Genomic DNA, 19,574 nt, shown 5'->3' with positions numbered 1-19,574 from the left:
TTAAGCACCATGATGTTGTGTAAAGACTTGATACTTCTGTTAACTAGCTGGGTAACTTTGGACAGCAAGTTTATTTGTAGACCTTGATTTCCTCCTTAGAGAATGAGACAGGAGAGAGAGAGAGAGAGAGAGAGAGAGAGACAGAGAGAGTCAGACAAGAAAGAGATAGGAGAGGGAGAGATTTGACTGATTGAGAGATTCCTGACGGGCATTTCCTAAGGTTTGTTCCAACTAATGTTGGTCCTTACAAAAACACTTTATAGTCAAGGAAGACAGGGAAACACTTCATAATACCTTAGAGAATCTGCACGTACATTAGCATACTCTAGGTTTTGAGAAAACTGAAGACACCAATTTAACAAAAAGTTTCCCAAATTAATTTAACTACAAACCCTTTTGTTTTTTTGAGATGGAGTCTCCCTTTGTCACCGAGGCTGGTGTGCAGTGGCACAATCTTGGTTCACTGCAACCTCTGCCTCCCAAGTTCAAGCAGTTCTCTTGCCTCAGCTTCCTTAGTAGCTGGGATTGCAGGTGTATGCCACCTGTAATTTTAGTAGAGATAGGGTTTCACTATGTCAGCCAGGGTGATCTCAAACTCTTGACCTCAACTGATCTACCCACCTCAACTTCCCAAAGTACTGAGATTACAGGGGTGAGCCACCATACCCGGCCCAAAACCCATTTTTTTGCTTAATATCTGTTAAAAGGCTTTAGAACTTAAAATCTAAAGCACATGTTTTGGCAGTTACTGCACTCAGTTACTTCAAACAATGAAGTTATTTTGATTTTGGTTAGTTAAGGTTTAAAAGTAAATGCTTCAAAGATTCTGTGCCTGCCAGAGTAGCTAGGAGAAAAAACTCAGATGTGATTACTTATTGTTATTACCCTCTGTATATCTATTGGGAAGAAGTCAGCAATATGAATTCTTAAGTGTTTGGAAGTTAATTGTGTATGGAAAGATTGTAAAATCAGAAGTGGCTGGCTGTAAGTTGGGCACTGTGGAAGATCTGATCGTTGCTTGGGACCTGAAACTGGATCTAAAGAATTAACATTTTCATATTGACATATATATTATCAAAAAGCCAGAAAAAGAATAGCGTATGTAGACTTAAATGCAAATGATAGCTTTTGGTTAAAAAACAGATTCTTTATAACTAATATGAATTAAAGAAAAAATACTTTTCTCTTTTCTTTTTAGTAATGCAATATGGGAAAGGCAAATCATGTTATTATAGATTCCTGACTAAAGGGCAACAGTGGATTTGGCTTCAAACTCATTATTATATCACTTATCATCAGTGGAATTCAAGGCCAGAGTTTATTGTTTGTACTCACACTGTAGTAAGGTAATAATTCTTTTAAACAGTTTCTGTATTGTAACATCCTATGACAGTTTTGACAATTTAAGTTTTATGCGTAACTTGTTAAGGAACTACAAAGTGTTCTTTTCTCAATTTCTAATACATCCTTTCAATATATTATTACATTTACTTACAAGCATTATATATAAATATAATATAGGAATGATACAGACATATAAGGCTTGATATAAATTTTGTGCTTTACAGCAGAAGTTGTTACTGTCATTTATGTAGCAGTGTCAGCCATGTAAAAAGAAAACTGTTTGTTGTAGATAAGTGTGTACTTCCTTTATTTAGTTTTTCTTAAGTATTGTGTGGTTATGGATCATTTACGGCAGTGCATGAAACTATAAGATACCTAGAAAAATACAAATTAAGACATTACAGGTGTATTTAGGTTTGCATAGCATATAGTAAATAGTCTAGATGAACAGATGAATAGTTACAACTGTGCAGTATTTTAAATGAATGACCAAACATTTTTTTTCTGTTTGTAGTTATGCAGAAGTTAGGGCTGAAAGACGACGAGAACTTGGCATTGAAGAGTCTCTTCCTGAGGCAGCTGCTGACAAAGTATGTTTCTTATAATTTTTTAAAAATTATTTTTAATTTCTCCCCAATGAAAGATAAAACTCAGTAATTAATAGTAAAATTATTTTTCAAACACTTTATTTCCTTATTTATAAGAGGGATGTGATTGTACTTTACTGCTTATTTTTAATTTAATGTTTTAAAATCTCACCTGCCTCTAAAAAGAAAATTGGATGAGAGACATATCTGATCTCAGATTAAAACCACCATTTATTAATTCCCAGTGATGTACTAGGCTCTGGCCAGTTTATTTATATGAATTATGAAATGTAATTTACACTTCAGATATTTTTATCTGGTAGGTGATATCCCCACTGGGAAAATACTGAAATTGAGGTTTCAAGAGGGGGAAAAAATCTTCCCTAAAGACACTGGCTGGAAAACTATAGTCAGAATTTGAACTCTGGTTTCTTTTTTGTTGTATCAGGTTAGAAGTGTAGTGTATTAGTTATCTGTAGCTGCGTAACAACTTACTCCAAAACTTAGTGATACAAACAGCACACTTACTATCTCCTAGTTTGGTGAGTCAGGAATCTAGGCACAGTTTAGCTGGACCCTCTGCCTCAGGTTCTGTGCTATAATCAGGGTGTTGGTGGGAGCCACAGTCATCTCACAGTTCAGTTCATCTGAGGTGGAATCCATTTCCACCACACTTAGTGGTTGCTGGCACACTTCAGTTCTTCATGGGCAGTTAGACTGAGGGCCTTGGTTTCTTGTTGGCTGAAGGCTATCCTCAGTTCCTTTCCAGGTGACCTTTTCCATCAGAGCAAGCATGCAAGATGAGCCAAGAAGAGACACTGCCTACAAGACGGAAGTCAGTCTTTTGTAACCTAATCACAGAATTGATATCTCATTGCTTTTGTCTATTCTGTGCATTATAGAAGGAAATCACTAGGTCCAGCCTACATTCAAGGTGGGAGGATTATACAAGGGCATGAATAACTGGAGGCAGGAATTGTGAGCCATGTCAGAAATGGCCCATCACAAGTATTTTTGGACCTACAGAAAATAAGTGGAATGAAAAGAGTCAAAAATCTATATAAAAATTGAGTTTAAATAGGCAGCACTCCAGAGGACAGTATGGTGGATGTTATTCAGTCCCAACAAATGTTATAAAGTACCTTCTGTATGCCAGGCATGGCTCTAGAGGCTGAGAATACAGCATTGAATAATGCAAACAACTTCCTTACTTTCATGGATCCCACGTGAAAGAACTTTTCCAAAGAGGTTTTGTGTGTTTAGAACAGGACGTAGTAGGTTTTGGTAAAAGACATTATTTTCTGAGAAAAGTTCTTAAAATCTAGGGTTCTTTGATTAGGGGGCCATTATGAAAACTGAAGTAGTACAGAGATTATCCTTCTTTTTCTCTCATGCAAAAATTCAATCCTAGTAAATCCTAAATTAGCCCTATTTCCAAAACACACTCCAGCTATGTCTGATTTCCCACCGTATTTGCTGCCAGCATCATGATCCACCTGGGATTTAGAGAAAAGGTCCTCCTGAGATATGTTTGAGAAACTTCAATATGTGGGTGGTTTTAAAATCATGAATCTTGATGGGATCACCAAGAGGATGGGTGTGTCTTGGAGGACTCCAATATTAAGAGGTGAGGGAGACAAGGAAGAATCAACCACAGGGAAGGTAATAGTAAGGAATAAAATCAGGAAGTTACTTAGACAAGAGTATCAGGAGTGAATGATCAGCTTTGTCAGATTCAGCTGAAATAAGTTAAATTTTAGATGAGTGCTGAGAACTGAGCATTGACTTTAACATTTAATTCACTGGTGATCAATAAGAACAGATTTTGTGGAGTAGTGGTGTGAGTGAAAGCATGATTAGAGTGGGTTTAAGAGAATTTTCCAGGATGGGGGAATTAGGTACAGTGAGTAGGGAGGAGTTTTGCTATAAAGAGAAGAGAAATGGGGCAGTAGTAGGAGGGGAAAGTGGGCTTAAAGGAAGTTTTTGCCTTTTTTTTTTTTTGAGAGAAATAACAGCATGCTTGTGTACTGATGACAGTGAGCTGATGGAGAAAGAAACATTGGTGATGGGAAAGATTAGTGTTGCTATATGAAACCAGACTCTAGCTCCTAGGCTTAAGCCATTCTCTTACCTCAGCCTCCTAGGTAGCTGGCACTACAGGCATTCACCTGGCTTATGTATTCTTCTGAGAGTTAATATAGTTTTAACTCTTAACGTTTAGGTCTGTGATTCATTTTGAGTTAATTTTTTTGTCTTTTAATTGAGATAGAGTCTTGCTCTTTTGCCCAGGATGTAGTGCAGTGGTGGGATCTTGACTCACTGCAACCTCTGCCTCCTGGATTCAGGGGATTCTCCTGCCTCAGCCGCCTGAGTAGCTGGAATCACAGGCGCCTGCCACTATGCCTGGCTAATTTTTGTATTTTTAGTAGAGAGAGGGTTTCACCATGTTGGTCACGCTGGTCTTGAACCCCTGACCTCAGGTGATCTGGCCACCTCAGCCTCCCAAAGTGCTGGGATTACAGGCATGAGCCACCATGCCTGGCCTTGAGTTAATTTTTGTATATAGTGTAAGAGATTCCAACTTCATTCATTTTCTGTTTCTTTAAATAGAAAATGAAGCCAAAACTTTCTGGCTGTAACACATAAATTTTCATTTCTTTACATGTGTGTGTACACACAGATACTTCTGCCTTTTTATAGATAAAAACTGATTTGTTGTTGTTGTTAATAGTATTGTGAATCTTGAGATCTCTGAACTGAACCACAAGAAAACATTTATTTTGCTCTGTCTCCTTAGAGCCAAGATTCTGGGTCAGATAATCGTATAAACACAGTCAGTCTGAAGGAAGCATTGGAAAGGTTTGATCACAGCCCAACCCCTTCTGCTTCTTCTCGGAGTTCAAGAAAATCATCTCACACAGCAGTCTCAGACCCTTCCTGTGAGTATTCTTGCTTGAAAGCAGACTTTAAAGTAACTAACTAAACTATTAGTTACTTATATCAGTATTTCTCATCTAATGCTTCTTTAAAATTATACCTTTTTACATTTCTGAAATGTAGTAACCTTTCCAGTGAGTTACAGGCACATTGCTCACTTGTAGCAAAGAATTAAGTTCTTCAAGTAGCCTATTAAAATGTGTAGGTGGTAATGGTAGTGGTGGTGTTTTAATCATCCCTCAAAAAGAAAGGCAACTATTTATTGTGTTTTCTACTGTAGGGCCAGTAAGTGTTCTTAGGTTTGCTTTTTGAAAGTTTTTTTAGTGTCTTGTCTTTATGATGACTTGTATAATTGTCATTAAATTAGTAAGTAACTTTTTAAAGTTTTCCTATTTGAAATATTTTCTTTGTGCTCGTAAAAAGATAGAAGTAACTACATTGACTGATCTGACATGGACTTCACTTTCATTGAATGGTTTGGAAAGATAATTCAAAAGCCATTTTATAAACAAATACATTTTGAGATAAATCTATAAAAACCATATTTTATAAAGTACAAATACTCTTTTGATTTTGTTGACTGATTTCAGCAACACCAACCAAGATCCCGACGGATACGAGCACTCCACCCAGGCAGCATTTACCAGCTCATGAGAAGATGGTGCAAAGAAGGTCATCGTTTAGTAGTCAGGTAAGTTCTTTAGTGGATATTCTTCTGAATAAAGATTTATTAAGAGGGGAGAAATGATCTAAATCTTCAGAAATTCATCGATTTGTTACCCCTCTTTATGAAGATCAAAATAGTACTGATAACATGACACTCAAGACTTACTTTTTTTGTATGAAGTGGTTGTCATATGTATCAGTCCTTTTAATTATTTTTCAAGTAAAATGTTAGTTTTTTTTTTTTAATTGTGAAAATCTCATAATTGATAGCTGTTTTATGTCTAAGTTCAAATGCCAATTGTCTTAAGTCTGGCCAACTTTTATTGAGAACTTGTGCAAGGTACTGTAGGAAGTTCCTTGTAAAATAAAAGATAAATAGGGAACAGGCCTTTCCAGTATAGAAGGGAAGACATAGCTGTATTCAGCTAACAAAAGTATAAGCCAAATGGTAAGTTCATTAATACGAATATCATATTGATATTTCTACTAGAAGTACTCATGTATGGGAATGAGAATCACTTCAGTGTTATTTTTATTTTGCTCTAGTCCATAAATTCCCAGTCTGTTGGTTCATCATTAACACAGCCAGTGATGTCTCAAGCTACAAATTTACCAATTCCACAAGGCATGTCCCAGGTATATTTTGTTTGTTGTTTCAGTTGCATACTTAAAAATGATAAATTGCTTTTAAGCTGATGTATTTTTAAAAATCCAGGTTGTTTGCAAGCACCTGTAACTGCAGCTGCTTGGGAGGCCAAGGTAGGAGGATTGCTTGAGCTCAGGAATTCAATGCCAGCCTGGGCAGTATAGCAAGATAGTGTCTCTTAAATAAAATACACGCACACACATATTTAATTATAGTTACAGATGCAGTGACTCTTAATTGGGGCTATTTAGTGTATCTGGGGACATTTTTGATTTTCATGATGTTTGTGGGGTATCACTGGCCCTTAGTGAGCATGGTCTAAGTATGCTAAATGTCTTTCAGGATGCATGACAGTCTTGCACCACAAAGAATTGTCCAGCTTAATAGGCCATAACATTCCCTCATTGAGAAACACTGTAGACATAAAGATATTAAAGATGAAATGTAGCCATTCATTTTATCCTTCTATGAATATTGGAAGAATTAAGTAACTTTATTTGTATACTCATTTATTCATTCATTCGATATTTATTGAGTTTCCTGTGTGTAACAGGCACTGCAGATGCTGATAGTACAAATACAAATACCTATACTAAAAAACCATCACATCTAGAGGGAATGACAGATACCTACCATACCTACAATACCACATTATATTGCCTGTGCTGAAGGTATATAAGCTGATATGTAAGCATGTTGCATGAATCCTTAATGCAACCTGAGGAAGTGAAGGAAAACTTTCTAGGAGAACTGTTTCCTGTCCTAAGTCCAGAAGGAGGCCTAAATGTGGAAAGTAGCCAAAAAAGGGGGATTAATTCCAAAAGTAACACTCTTACTTTGTAGCCTAACTTCCCAACTTGTAATATATGACTCTGTACTCATTCAGTGCCTCAAACACATTAAAAATACCACAGAGAAGTAGTATTTTTCTTCAACTTTTTTGCCTTGTTTGGCATTAAATATAGCTTAACTTAGCAGTATCTTGATTTTAAGGAATGATCATTAATAATAGGTAAAAACAGTATTTTTAAAAAATAGCTCTATCTTATATGGTTAAGTCATACATATATAACTATGATAAGAGATACATACTTTCTATGTTACTAGTTCTTTAATCTCAAGATTCTAAAGCATTTTTTAACATTTTATAGGGATATTTTCATGAAATAAAGGATATATACTGTCAAAAATGTTAGCAAGTATTCATATCTCACATTTTATTCATTAATAAAGCCAAATGTTTTGCCTCTTAGTTCTGTGATTTTACTTCCTGTTATCCTGCCTTCTGTGTTTACTATTTTCTTTTTGTATTTGATAGAAATCCTTTAAGTGATAGCAATATAATGCTTACCCAAAGGAACAAATAACTTTAGTTATAATAAAATACATTTGTAAGACATAAATGTGACTTTATTTTTATTTTTTGAGACAAGGTCTTACCCTGTCACCCAGGCTGGAGTGCAGTGGTGCATTTATCAGCTCACTGCAACCTCTGCATGCTGGGCTCAGGTGATCCTCCTGCCTCAGCCTCCCAAGTAGCTAGGACTACAGGTGCAAACCACCAAACCTGGCTAATTTTTATATTTTTAGTGGAGACAGCGTTTTGCCATGTTGATCAGGCTGGTGTCAAACTCCTGGACTCAACCATTCTACCCACCTCAGCCTCCCAAAGTCCTGGGATTACAGCTGTGAGCCGCCATGCCCGGCCATAAATATAACATTTTGACTAATATAAAAAAATAAAGGCTTGAGGGAGTTGAGGTACTAATTTAATATATGTTATGGTCTGGTTATTGTTAATTTCTGAAGTCAGAGTTGTGTGCTTTGAAATGTAATGCAGTATCCCAAATACAAACTATTGAAGAGAGAGTTAAAAAGCTTTGGATGGGAAGGACATTTCTCACTTTTACATACAGTTCACTGTAAGAGGCTACTTTAAGACAGATTTCCAGTAAAGTGAAACTCTGCTCTTACACTGTATCATACACTGAAAATTCATGGGAATAATTAAAGCGCCTGTATAGACTTAAGAGATGAATCACCAAATGTGGCTAAATTATAAGCAGAAGAAAACAGGAGCTGCTCATGACTCAAGTAAAACAGAGAAATAAGTAAGATTGAAAACATAATTTTGTTTTCATTCCTGTATGCATTTACTCATTCGTACTTGTGTAGTCTTTAAAAGTTCATGTTCTGTTAAATGAAAGTTGCCAGGTGGAAGTCCAAAAAAAAAAAAAAAAAGTTCATGTTCTGTACTTGTCTGAGGATAGTTTCCATTGAAGTGAAAATATTATTATTGGTTATCTGTCAGATTTTTACAACTTTGGGTACTTCTACTCATGTACACATAGAGGACATTCTAGGGATGACAGAAATTGATAAGAATTAACTCCAGGTGCAGACTCCTTTTTCCTTTGTTAATGGGTAAAAATGAAGCAAAGAAGTTAAATAAGGCTGGGCATGGTGGCTTGTGGGAGGATTGTCTGAGCTCAGGAGTTCAACACCAGACTGGGCAACATGAGACCCCATCTCTTAAAAAAAAATTAGCTGGGCATGGTGGGACATGCCTATAGTCCCAGCCACTTGGGAGGCTGAAGTGGGAGGAATGCTTGAGCCTGGGTGGTCGAGGCTGCAGTGAGCCATGATCGTATCACTGCATTCCAGCCTGGGTGACACTGTCTCAAAAAAAAAAAAAAAAGTTAAATAATTTTTTCCAATAATTGGTAACCATAATATGAGCTTAGGTCTTGTAAATCCAGGGTGTGTGTGTAATCAGTCCAGATCCAGTGAGAAACCAGAAGCATACCAGAAATTTGAATAGGAATAATATAAAAAATTATTAACTAGCAACAGGGATTAACCCCTAAAAGAAGTAAAGAGAACTTAAAGAATATAGGAATAAAGCTGGGTGTGGTGGCTCATGCCTATATTCTCAGCACTTTGAAAGGCCAAGGTAGGAGGACTGCTTGATCCAGTGAGTTCAAGACCAGCATGGGCAACATAGCAAGACCCTATTTCTACAAAAATATATATATTTAAATTTGCTAGATGTGCTGATGCATGCTTATAGTCCCAGCCACTGGGCAGGCTGAGATGGGAGTATCTCTTGAACCCAGAAGGTCAAGGCTGCAGTGAGCCATGATCGCACCACTGCTCTCCAGCCTGGGTGACAGAGCAAGATGCTATCTCAAAAAAAAGAATATAGAACTATCAGATGCAGAGAGCAGCCACTAACTAAGGCAGACAGAGAGTACCCAAGGAAGGAACATTAGAAGACTCCTCATAAGCTTCTAACCTCACCTGTTCTTCCCCCATGCCAAGCTGAGTTGCAGATCCTCTTGGGGCAGATGTGGCTATAACAAGTGGATAATAGAGAAGTTCACTGACATGCCACAGATTAGAGCTAGAGAGCTGGAAACCATCAGCTGGGGTACTGGTAAAGCTTGCAGGGAAGCTGCCCACTAGGATGTCATTGAGACTTGCTGGAAAGCCGCCGGCTAGGGAGCTAACAAGGCTAACTGGGAAGCTTCCCGCTGGTACCCCAACATGAGAGCAATAAGGAAAAGCACCAGAACCAGGAGTTGAGCACCTTTCTTTGCAGTGTCCCTCCAGCACCATCTACTGACCTACATAACTTTGTGCCTGTTGGCAAAGGAGAAATATTTTTAAGGTCCAGGTCCAATATCACAAAGCAGAGCAAAGGTGGGTGGATTAGGAACTAAGAGGCTTAACTGGCATAACATTCTTAACTCATGTTACCCGCTTACTTTTCACATTGCACAATTATAAGGAGTAATTCTAAAATATGTTATGCTTTTTCCATATGTGGTACTTTAGTTTCAGTTTTCAGCTCAATTAGGAGCCATGCAGCATCTGAAAGACCAACTGGAACAACGGACACGCATGATAGAAGCAAATATTCATCGGCAACAAGAAGAACTAAGGAAAATTCAAGAACAACTTCAGATGGTCCATGGTCAGGGACTGCAGGTAATTGTTATATTTGAATACAAAGCAAGCATCCCATTCACATTTTGGATTTTTAGGAAAATTAACTTTTCTTAATTAAAAGTGAGATGCAAGAGATACATTTTATCAATTCTGTTCAATAAATATTCACTGGTTACCTACTCAGTATGATTATGTGTAAGGATTCAGTCAGGCTATTGGGAGAAATTTTAGTTATAGAGAATATACACAAACCTTTTTGGAAGGCCTAAAAGTTTTCACTGTAGTACTTGGCTGAAGGCAGCCTTGTCCCCTTAGTTAAATAAATTAGCTTAGAAACAAAGGAATATAAGGAGTTTACCTAATTTGTTTACTCATGTCATCCTAAAATTAACCTTTAATCATTCCAGATAGCTCTCTTGATGGGGCGGTCAACCAAAGATATTACCCACTAATGGTGTTTGCTTTAAGCCTCAGAACCTGGCCTTTAACCGCTACCCTCTAGTGGTGTTGACTCAGAGCCTTTGTCATTTAATGTGTGCTCAATTAAAGGCTGGCCAGCCTGTCAGGGCTGGCAGCTGCTGTCTCTTTATAGCACTCTCCTCAAGTGCCTGTGAGTGGCCACAGACACCCCAGCCACTCTTAGACTGAAAATCTGTGTCTAAGTGAACATTCATCCATCGTTGAGTCAAGGTCTGCAGGACAGACCCTTGCAAGTAGTGACCCTGACAACTATGCTTACAGTCTCTAAAGATAATTCATTCCTGAGGGTATTTCTATCAACATCCTTGTTTCTCCAGTCATTTTTTTTTAACCAGTCCACAAATTTTAGTAAGTTCTAATTCATAATATAAAAATTATATTTTAAATAAAGTTTTAGGTACATCTTGGGTAAAGAATTTATAAATCAATCATCAGTAATATTTTTATTAAGATACCAGTTGGTGTGATTCAAATTAGTCCTATATGACCAACCAGCAGGACCACTCTAGGAGACTGTGACTTTGGTAAAGGGAAACTTGGAGTGAAAACTACTTCTGTCTAAGGTTATAAATTATAAATCATAAGTGATACAAAGCTGCCAGTCCACAGACTGAGTAGCACTGAGTTATACTTTTTCTAACAATTGGAAACATAAGATAACTGAAGATTGAATATGAAGCTTCATGTTTTGTTCACTAATTATTGCTAAATATCTTCAAAGTGACTTAATCTTGTTATTTGCTTTTTAAACTTACTTTGTCGCTTGATTTTGCTTTCTTTTTAATGCTCTCATTATTCTTTCTTTTCAATCTACAAAGCTTATTTTAACATAATCTTTATTTTTAAAGATGTTTTTGCAACAGTCAAATCCTGGGTTGAATTTTGGTTCTGTTCAACTTTCTTCTGGAAATTCATCTAACATCCAGCAACTTGCACCTATAAATATGCAAGGCCAGGTTGTTCCTTCTAACCAGATTCAAAGTGGAATGAATACTGGACATATTGGCACAACTCAGCACATGATACAACAACAGACTTTGCAGAGTACATCAACTCAGGTAATGTTACTGAGCACAGTGGGCTATGGAGTGATCAGTGGTTGAAATGTACACTCTTGCTGAGACAGAAATCAAACTCTAATGATAAAATATCATATTTCAAAATTGTAAATAGTATTTAGAAAGTATAATATTGAGAGTGATCATTAAATATTTTGTGCAAATTATGTTAGTATCAGCTTTTGTTTTGCACTGCCACCTTTTGTTTTTCACTGCCACCTTCTCCTTCTGGCTTCAAGTGATTCTTCTCCCTCAACCTCCCAAGTAGCTAGGATTACAGGTGCCCACCACCACGCCAAGCTAATTTTTGTATTTTTAGTAGAGATGGGGTTTCACCACGTTGGCTAGGCTGGTCTCGAACTCCTGACCTCAGATCATCTGCCCACCTCGACCTCCCAAAGTGCTGAGATTACAGGCCTGAGCCATCACACCCGGCCTAGCTTTAAAGTATGTCACAGTCTGTTTAAAGATGTAGTCTAATAGTTATACCAAGTTCTTGTAAGTTCTTAGACTTTTTCTCTATGTTAAAAAGGTATGACTTACAAAAGAGGCTGACCAGGAAGCCTGTTCCCATATGTGCAGAATAGACTGTTGGGGGGGTGGGGTGGGGGGCAGTAATGGCTTATTGAATATTCCAAAAAATGTTGGTAATTACTGTACATCTGTGAGTATAAATCCCAAGGATTTAAATGAAAAATATAAAAATGCCCACTAATTAGTCATTCAGTTTGGGCATTTAACAGAAATTCTTTGTGTATATTTTATATCATCTCTGTTACAATCACACTCCTTTCTAAAGTCGAAGCTTGCCTTCAAGCAGATATTTAAGACTAATTAATTCTCAGTTACCACAAGTCATTCCTTTGTGGTTATATTTCTCCCAGAGTAATATATCCTGCCACTTCCTTCTCTGTCATATTGTCATATTGTTAGAATGATGAATTCTAGCATATTTCCCAAGTAATTATTTTCAGTTAATCTGTCTATAAAATCTTCCTTTTTTTTAACAGAGTCAACAAAATGTCCTGAGTGGGCATAGTCAGCAAACATCTCTACCCAGTCAGACACAGAGCACTCTTACAGCCCCACTGTATAACACTATGGTGATTTCTCAGCCTGCCGCTGGAAGCATGGTCCAGATTCCATCTAGTATGCCACAAAACAGCACCCAGAGTGCTGCCGTAACTACGTTCACTCAGGACAGGCAGATAAGGTAGTTGTCATATTTCATTTGTTATTTTCAAAATTGTAAACTGATTAGAAAACAATAATTTGATTTTTTTAATGTGACTTTAATGTGTTGCTCACTGCAGCCAGTATTCTTAAATTTGAAATAAAAACACAGAACGTATTCATTATTTAAAGACTTCATAATTAGAGGATAACAAATTTTGTTTCTTGTCCAAAAATATGCTACAAAATATTATAGAATACAAATTCTACAGCACATTCTTACAAAAGGCTTATGACAGGTTCTGTGTCACTGTGAAGCTTTTGTCTTTTCAATATAGATGCTACGCCATGTAGTAACAATGGTTAGGGTCGCTTACCTTTTTTCAGTTTGTTAAATGCTCAAAAAAATACATTATCTCAAATTCTCATTTATTAAAAGAAAATGTACCTAAGGGTCTTCTTTTATTTTCCCAGATAAGAAAAAAGTGGGTTTTTAGTAATTAGCCAAGGGGTCTATAGCTAGTTAAGGTGATGAGGGAGGGGGTTCTGAACACAGACCTTGATGTCTTGATTTTAAAGCTCAAGTGCTTTAAACATATATTACAGGAAGGTTTTGTGGACTGCTCTGGAAAAACAACCATCTGTGACTTATTTGAGTGCACTGATCACCTGAGGAGTACACATTCTATCCAATATGTAGTTTTTTTTATCCCTCACCCCCACCATCCTCCTCCAAAGTCTATTATTATATCACTCTGTATGCCTTTGCTGTACCCATAGTTTAGCTCCCACTTACAAGTGAGAATATATGGGATTTGGTTTTCCATTCCTGAGTTACTTCACTTAGAATAATGGCCTCTAGCTCCATCCAAGTTGCTGCAAAATACATTATTCTTTTTTTGTGGCTGAGTAGTAGTCCATGGTAGATACATACCACATTTTCTTTCTCAGTCCATGGTAGATACATACCACATTTTCTTTCTCCACTGATTGGTTGATGGGCACTTAGGTTGATTCCGTATCTTTGGAATTATGAATTGTACTGTGATAAACATATGTACGCAGGTGTCTTTTTGATACAATGACTTCTTTTCCTTTGGGTAGATACCCAGTATGGGATTGCTGGATCAAATGGTAGATCTATTTTTAGTTCTTTGAGAAATCTCACATTCCCACCAGCAGTGTGTAAATGTTCACTTTTCACCACATATGTGCCAACATATATTGTTTTGATTTTTTAATAATGGCCAGTCTGGCTGGAGTAAGGTGGTATTTCATTGTGGTTTTAAAGTTGCATTTCCCTGAATATCTGTCTTTTAAGTGGGGACAGAAACCATATCTTAGCAAACATTTGATGGCCTACCTAGATGAGTATGGCATCATTCCTTCCCCAAAGGAAAGACGAGACTAGTAAAAGCTTAAACAAATCAGTATTATTTGGTGTGATGAATACTTTAGAGGTCTTTAGAAAGGAGGAAGTGACCAGTTTCATGGGTTGAGGCAAGCAGGTGAATAAAGGTATGGTCAGGAAAGCTTCACACAGGCAGAGATACTTGCCCTGACTCTTCAAGAGCTTGGCTTTGGGTGTGGGTGTGGGTGTGGCACAGAATCTAGGGAGGCATTCTGGACAGAGGGAGCTGTGTATACAAAGCTGGAGAAGTGTGAGTTACGTGCAGGCAGATTAAAGAAAATGTTCTTATCACACTTACTAGTGAACCATGGGCTGATTGGAGTATTAATTTTATTTAAGATTACAGAGAAATCAGCACTTAACACTTCTGTGACTAAGTGTACTTCGTAAATATTACTTTTCTTTGGACTTAATATGGATAATTTTAATTCTTTTTTGTTTTGCATTAAAGCATTTGGTTGTATAGTATATAAAATACAGTATTTTATTTTAAAGATCTGACATGGATTTGAAATAAAATTATTTTGTCTTGTGGAACATAAATAATAAAGTATGTCTCTGTACTAAGTGTAATATTGTTATATACTTTAAACAGTTTGTAAGTGCAGTTATGTCATGCCACATCTACATTAGGGTCATATCTCACTGAAATGGCCAATGTTATAAACTAACTTCATCTCACAGAAAAGGCAAATGGAAATAATATTGTTTACAAAGAAGCATCATTTTTTTTTGTTATTGTTCTTTCACTTCAAAAAGCAAAAGGAAGCAGGGAAAGAGGGAAAAAATAATGAATTTTAGCCCAGTGGACACTGCTGCATTGATAAATTCATAAATTGAGAGGAGTTTTATTCACTGTTAGAATGTCAAATTTCTAAGATACAATTTTGTGTAAATTTCTTCTATAATCCTAGAGTTAAAAAAATTACATTATGATAGCTTTATGTTTATTCATGAATTGTGCCAATGTAGAACATGAATCATGTATCACATATATCTGATTCCAAGTACCTAGTAATTTTATAAAAAGAAAAATTTATTTTTTATATATTTTTAAAATGTTTTATTGTGGGAAAATATAAATAACATAAAAGTTACCAGTTCATTGTCATTGAGTAGATTCTCATGATTGTTACCATCTCCCCAACCATCTCCAGAAATTTTTTCATCTTCCTAAACAGAAACTCTATATCCATTATACAAGTTTCCCATTCTTCTCTCTCCAGTGCTTGGCAGCCACCATTCTATTTTCTGTCCCTGTAAATTTGACTACCATAAGTCCCTCATATAAATGGAATCATACAGTATTTGTCCTTTTGTGAATGACTTATTTCACTTAGGATAATGTTCTCAGGGTTCATCCATGTTACAGCAAATTGTCAGAATTTCTTTCCTTTTTAAGGCTAGGTAATATTCCACTCTACTGTGTTTTGCTTATTCATTCTGTCAATGGAGTCTTGGGTTACTTCCACTTTTTGGCTTTTGTGAATACCACTGCTTATGGTTATGGGTATACAAATATCTTTTTGAGTCCCTGCTTTTCATTGGGCGGGGGGGCGGATATATAAGCAAAAGTGGAATTCCTTCATATAATAATTCTGTAGTAGCTTTTTTGAGGAACTGCAGACTGTGTTTCATAGTGGCTGCACCATTTTTATATTCCCACCAGCACTGCACAAGGGTTTCTCCACTTGCTTGCCAACACTGGTCATTTTTTGTGTTTGTTTTTTATAATTGCCATCCTGATGGGTATAAAGTAGTGTCTTGTGATTTTGATTTGCATTTCTCTGATGATTAGTGATGTTGAGCACCTTTTCATGTGCTTATTAGCCATTTGTGTATCTTCTTTGGAAAAATGTTTATTCAGGTTTGACCTTTGCCCATTTTTTTAATTGGGTTGATTGTTGGTGAGTTGAAGGAGCTCTTAGACATTCTGGTTATTAGTCCCTTATCAGATAAATGATCTGCAGATATTTTCTCCCATCTGTGGGTTACCTTTTTACTCTGTTGATAGTGCCCTTTGATTCACAAATTTTTAATTTGATGTAGTCCAGTTTATCTGTTCTTTTGTTGCCTGTACTTTTGGTATCATATCCAAGAAATTATTGCTAAATCCAAAGTCATGAAGCTTTTCCCCTGTGTTTCTTCTAAGAGTTTCATAGCATTAGCTCTTATGTTTTGGTGTTTGGTCCATTTCAAGTTAATTTTTGTCTATGATGTGAGGTAAGGATCTAACTTCATTCTTTTGAATGCGGATATCCAAAAACATTTTGTATTTTTGTTATACGTTGATTTTGCTGTATGATTTTTTTTTGTTTTACTGTTATACCAAAGGGAATCTTTTAAAATGAAACAAAATAGGAATATACAGACTTTGAAAAATTAAATTGGCATTATAATTGGGTATTATCTTAGATAAATATTCACTCCACTGCCTTTTATGATGTATACCTTGTACTTTGGACTCCATTTTTTTTCCTTCTTTCTTCTAACAGATTTTCTCAAGGTCAACAACTTGTGACCAAATTAGTAACTGCTCCTGTAGCTTGTGGGGCAGTCATGGTACCTAGTACTATGCTCATGGGCCAGGTGGTGACTGCATATCCTACTTTTGCTACACAACAGCAACAGTCACAAACATTGTCAGTAACACAGCAGCAGCAGCAGCAGCAGCAGAGCTCCCAGGAGCAGCAACTCACTTCAGTTCAGCAACCATCTCAGGCTCAGCTGACCCAGCCACCGCAACAGTTTTTACAGGTAATTCTTTCCATGGGGAAGCTGCTTCAAACCCATTTACTTCCATGTAGTGAAATTAAGCATTAGGTGAACAGTTTTGTGAGTGATGTGAAAAATTCACAAAAGCTTATTGTACAGTTTAAATCCCTACAAAGATAGAAAGCTTGTCCTGGTTGGTGATTTTTTTTCTTCCCTAGCTAGTCTTGGGAAGACTTTAGTCCTAGTATTGGGCATATGCAATTATCAGAACTGCTGGATAGAGTGAGTGGCCTACTTCCTGCCCACCTGTTTTCTCAGTCTCTGGCTAGAGTTTCTGGAATTCAAGCAAAGGCACCTCTTTCCTCCTCTTTTTTTCCTAGCCAACCATAAATTCTCTATACGGAGCAGGGATTTCTTTTTACTAGTATAGGTATCATTTTAAATTATTTTATTTAATTCAATCTTATTTCAAGTTTTCAGTTATAAATTAATATCAGAGGAGAAATACTGTGGAAATGTAGTATATGTCATAGCTAACAGCTTGAGCTGTAAAGTCCAGCTGCTCTTGGGTTGAGTCACTGCTGCACCATCTACTCCGTGACCTTTGGCAGGTTGCTTACTCTTGCTAAACATCACCTGTAAAGTGGAGGTCATAATAGTTAATACCTCATGGAATAATAATGCTTGCAAATCACCGAATATAAGAGAAGGCACATAGCTGGCTGTTATCTGTGACCACTATATTGACAAATGTAATAGACATTTGGATTAGCCAAAATATAGACACAGATATGGAGGTAAATCAGACAGGCTCTCCTTATCTATAAGATATGGAAGAAAGTCACTAGGGCAGGATCCTCAGCAGAGAAATCAACAAAACCCTTATCTGGACCTCAGGATCTTTACTAGAAATCCAACTTTTCTCCTTCTAGGAGCAATTCTGAATGGAGGCTAACCTGGATGTGTACTAGAGACCACTTCATCTAGGCCAGGCACATACCATCAATTTGAGTTATACAACATGTGATGTGATTTTTGTACTCTATATTCAGGCATAAATACAGTCTTAACTTGTCACCCTTTGTGTCCTTGTCGAAATATAATCCTTGTCTTTGTGATGTGGAAAACTGAAACAGGCTAGTTTCCTAATTATCTGAGAGTCATAACAGTCTCTTAGACCTTTAAGCCTGTGCTGCAGACATAACTGGGGTAGCTACTATTACAAATAAAGTCATAACAAGAATTTAAAACAAGTTCTAAATTATTATGAAGGGAAAATATATCCAATGAGAATTAAGCAAAAGCTTAAAAAAGGAGAGGACTTGGCCTTAACATCTCAGTATTCTAAGTTTGTCAAGGAGCAAAGATCCTTAAAAGAATGAACATTCTCGGCTGGGTGCGGTGATTCACACCTGTAATCCCAGCACGTTGGGAGGCCGAGGCGGGCAGATCACCTGAGGTTGGGAGTTTGAGACCAGCCTGACCAACATGGTGAAACTCCATCTCTACTAAAAACACAAAAAATTAGCCGGGCATAGTGGCGTGTGCCTGTAATCCCAGCTACTCAGGAGGCTCAGGCAGGAGAATCACTTGAACCTGGGAGGCAGAGGTTGTGGTGAGCCAAGATCATTCCATTGCACTCCAGCCTGCACAACAAGAGCAAAACTTAATCTCAAAAAAAAAAATAATGATCATTCTCAGAAAATAAATAAAATAGCATCCCAAAGACATAGGACCTACAAAGAAATAAGATAGGCAATAGCCCTCATAAATGGACTTGTATGTAAGTAGTGAACAATTTGGCTTTTGTAAATCGTGTAATACCTAGTTCCAAAGCATGCTCCTGTTATAATCTTATAAGGCTCATAAGTATACTGAAGTCTTTGCCTTAACACAGCTTTTCCTAATAACAGAGAAAGAAAACTCTGAAGGTCCTTGACAAAGCGTAGTAGTCTTTAAGGGTTGTCAAGGATTTCTTCTGTGTGTGTGATCTTGCATGTTTCTTTCATATACATTTGCAAAAATTGCCCACCACAGATCCATTTTGAAATTAAGAACCCTGCATCAAGTTGTACTCTCAGTAATGGGGAAGGACTTTCACTATAAAAATTCACTTTCTTTCCATTGTGGTTTTCTGTATCCGAGAGTTATAGCAAACAGTATGTCAGAAGTAAAAATTTGGTGAAAGGAACTGAGGCTTATATATTTGAGTCTTGAAGTCACACGCTTACTTAATGTAAATGGCAGAGCAAAACTCAAATGCAGGGCTTCTGCCTGCAAACCCTGTGCCTTTTTTCATTTTGTTTTGTTTTTCTTTATACCACACTGCCTCTTATGAGACCTATGGCTCCAATTGTGCCTTCATATTTATGGTGCTTTTAAATAATATTAATATTTAATCTTTATTAAGAACTCAATGTGGAAGGCACTGTTAATCCTATTTTGTAAAGAAAGAAACTGAGGCCCAGAGAAGTAAACAGCTTGACCAGGTCACACATGTGGGTAAGTAGGGCAGCCCAAATTTGAACCATTCAGTTTACCTCTGGGCCCACTCTCCTGGCCACTTAACTGTGTGTTGCTCTAACCAGCTGAGCAAACCTGTGTGC

The 19,574-nt window shown here is 37.0% G+C and overlaps 1 protein-coding gene across 6 annotated transcripts in view; it reads left to right on the top strand.

The window, feature by feature from the left end:
• Positions 1 to 19,574, top strand: part of CLOCK (clock circadian regulator) — a 141,441-nt gene that overhangs the window by 119,389 nt on the left and 2,478 nt on the right. For 5 of the 6 annotated variants that reach the window (XM_064367247.1, XM_064367242.1, XM_064367269.1 and 2 more), the window contains 9 exons: positions 1,199 to 1,346; positions 1,859 to 1,934; positions 4,729 to 4,870; positions 5,459 to 5,559; positions 6,081 to 6,170; positions 10,018 to 10,170; positions 11,460 to 11,669; positions 12,680 to 12,882; positions 16,749 to 17,010. In XM_064367247.1, coding sequence (XP_064223317.1) covers positions 1,199 to 1,346; positions 1,859 to 1,934; positions 4,729 to 4,870; positions 5,459 to 5,559; positions 6,081 to 6,170; positions 10,018 to 10,170; positions 11,460 to 11,669; positions 12,680 to 12,882; positions 16,749 to 17,010 — 1,385 coding nt within the window. The remainder of the gene's footprint in view (positions 1 to 1,198; positions 1,347 to 1,858; positions 1,935 to 4,728; positions 4,871 to 5,458; positions 5,560 to 6,080; positions 6,171 to 10,017; positions 10,171 to 11,459; positions 11,670 to 12,679; positions 12,883 to 16,748; positions 17,011 to 19,574) is intronic. The other variant, XM_064367271.1, reaches the window with a different exon arrangement.

Source organism: Aotus nancymaae, unplaced genomic scaffold (assembly GCF_030222135.1).
Source record: "Aotus nancymaae isolate 86718 unplaced genomic scaffold, 86718_ANA_hifiasm-v0.15.2.pri h1tg000006l, whole genome shotgun sequence".
NCBI lineage: Eukaryota > Metazoa > Chordata > Mammalia > Primates > Aotidae > Aotus > Aotus nancymaae.
Note: the sequence above shows the minus strand (reverse complement) of the source record. Positions and strands in the feature narration are given on the sequence as shown.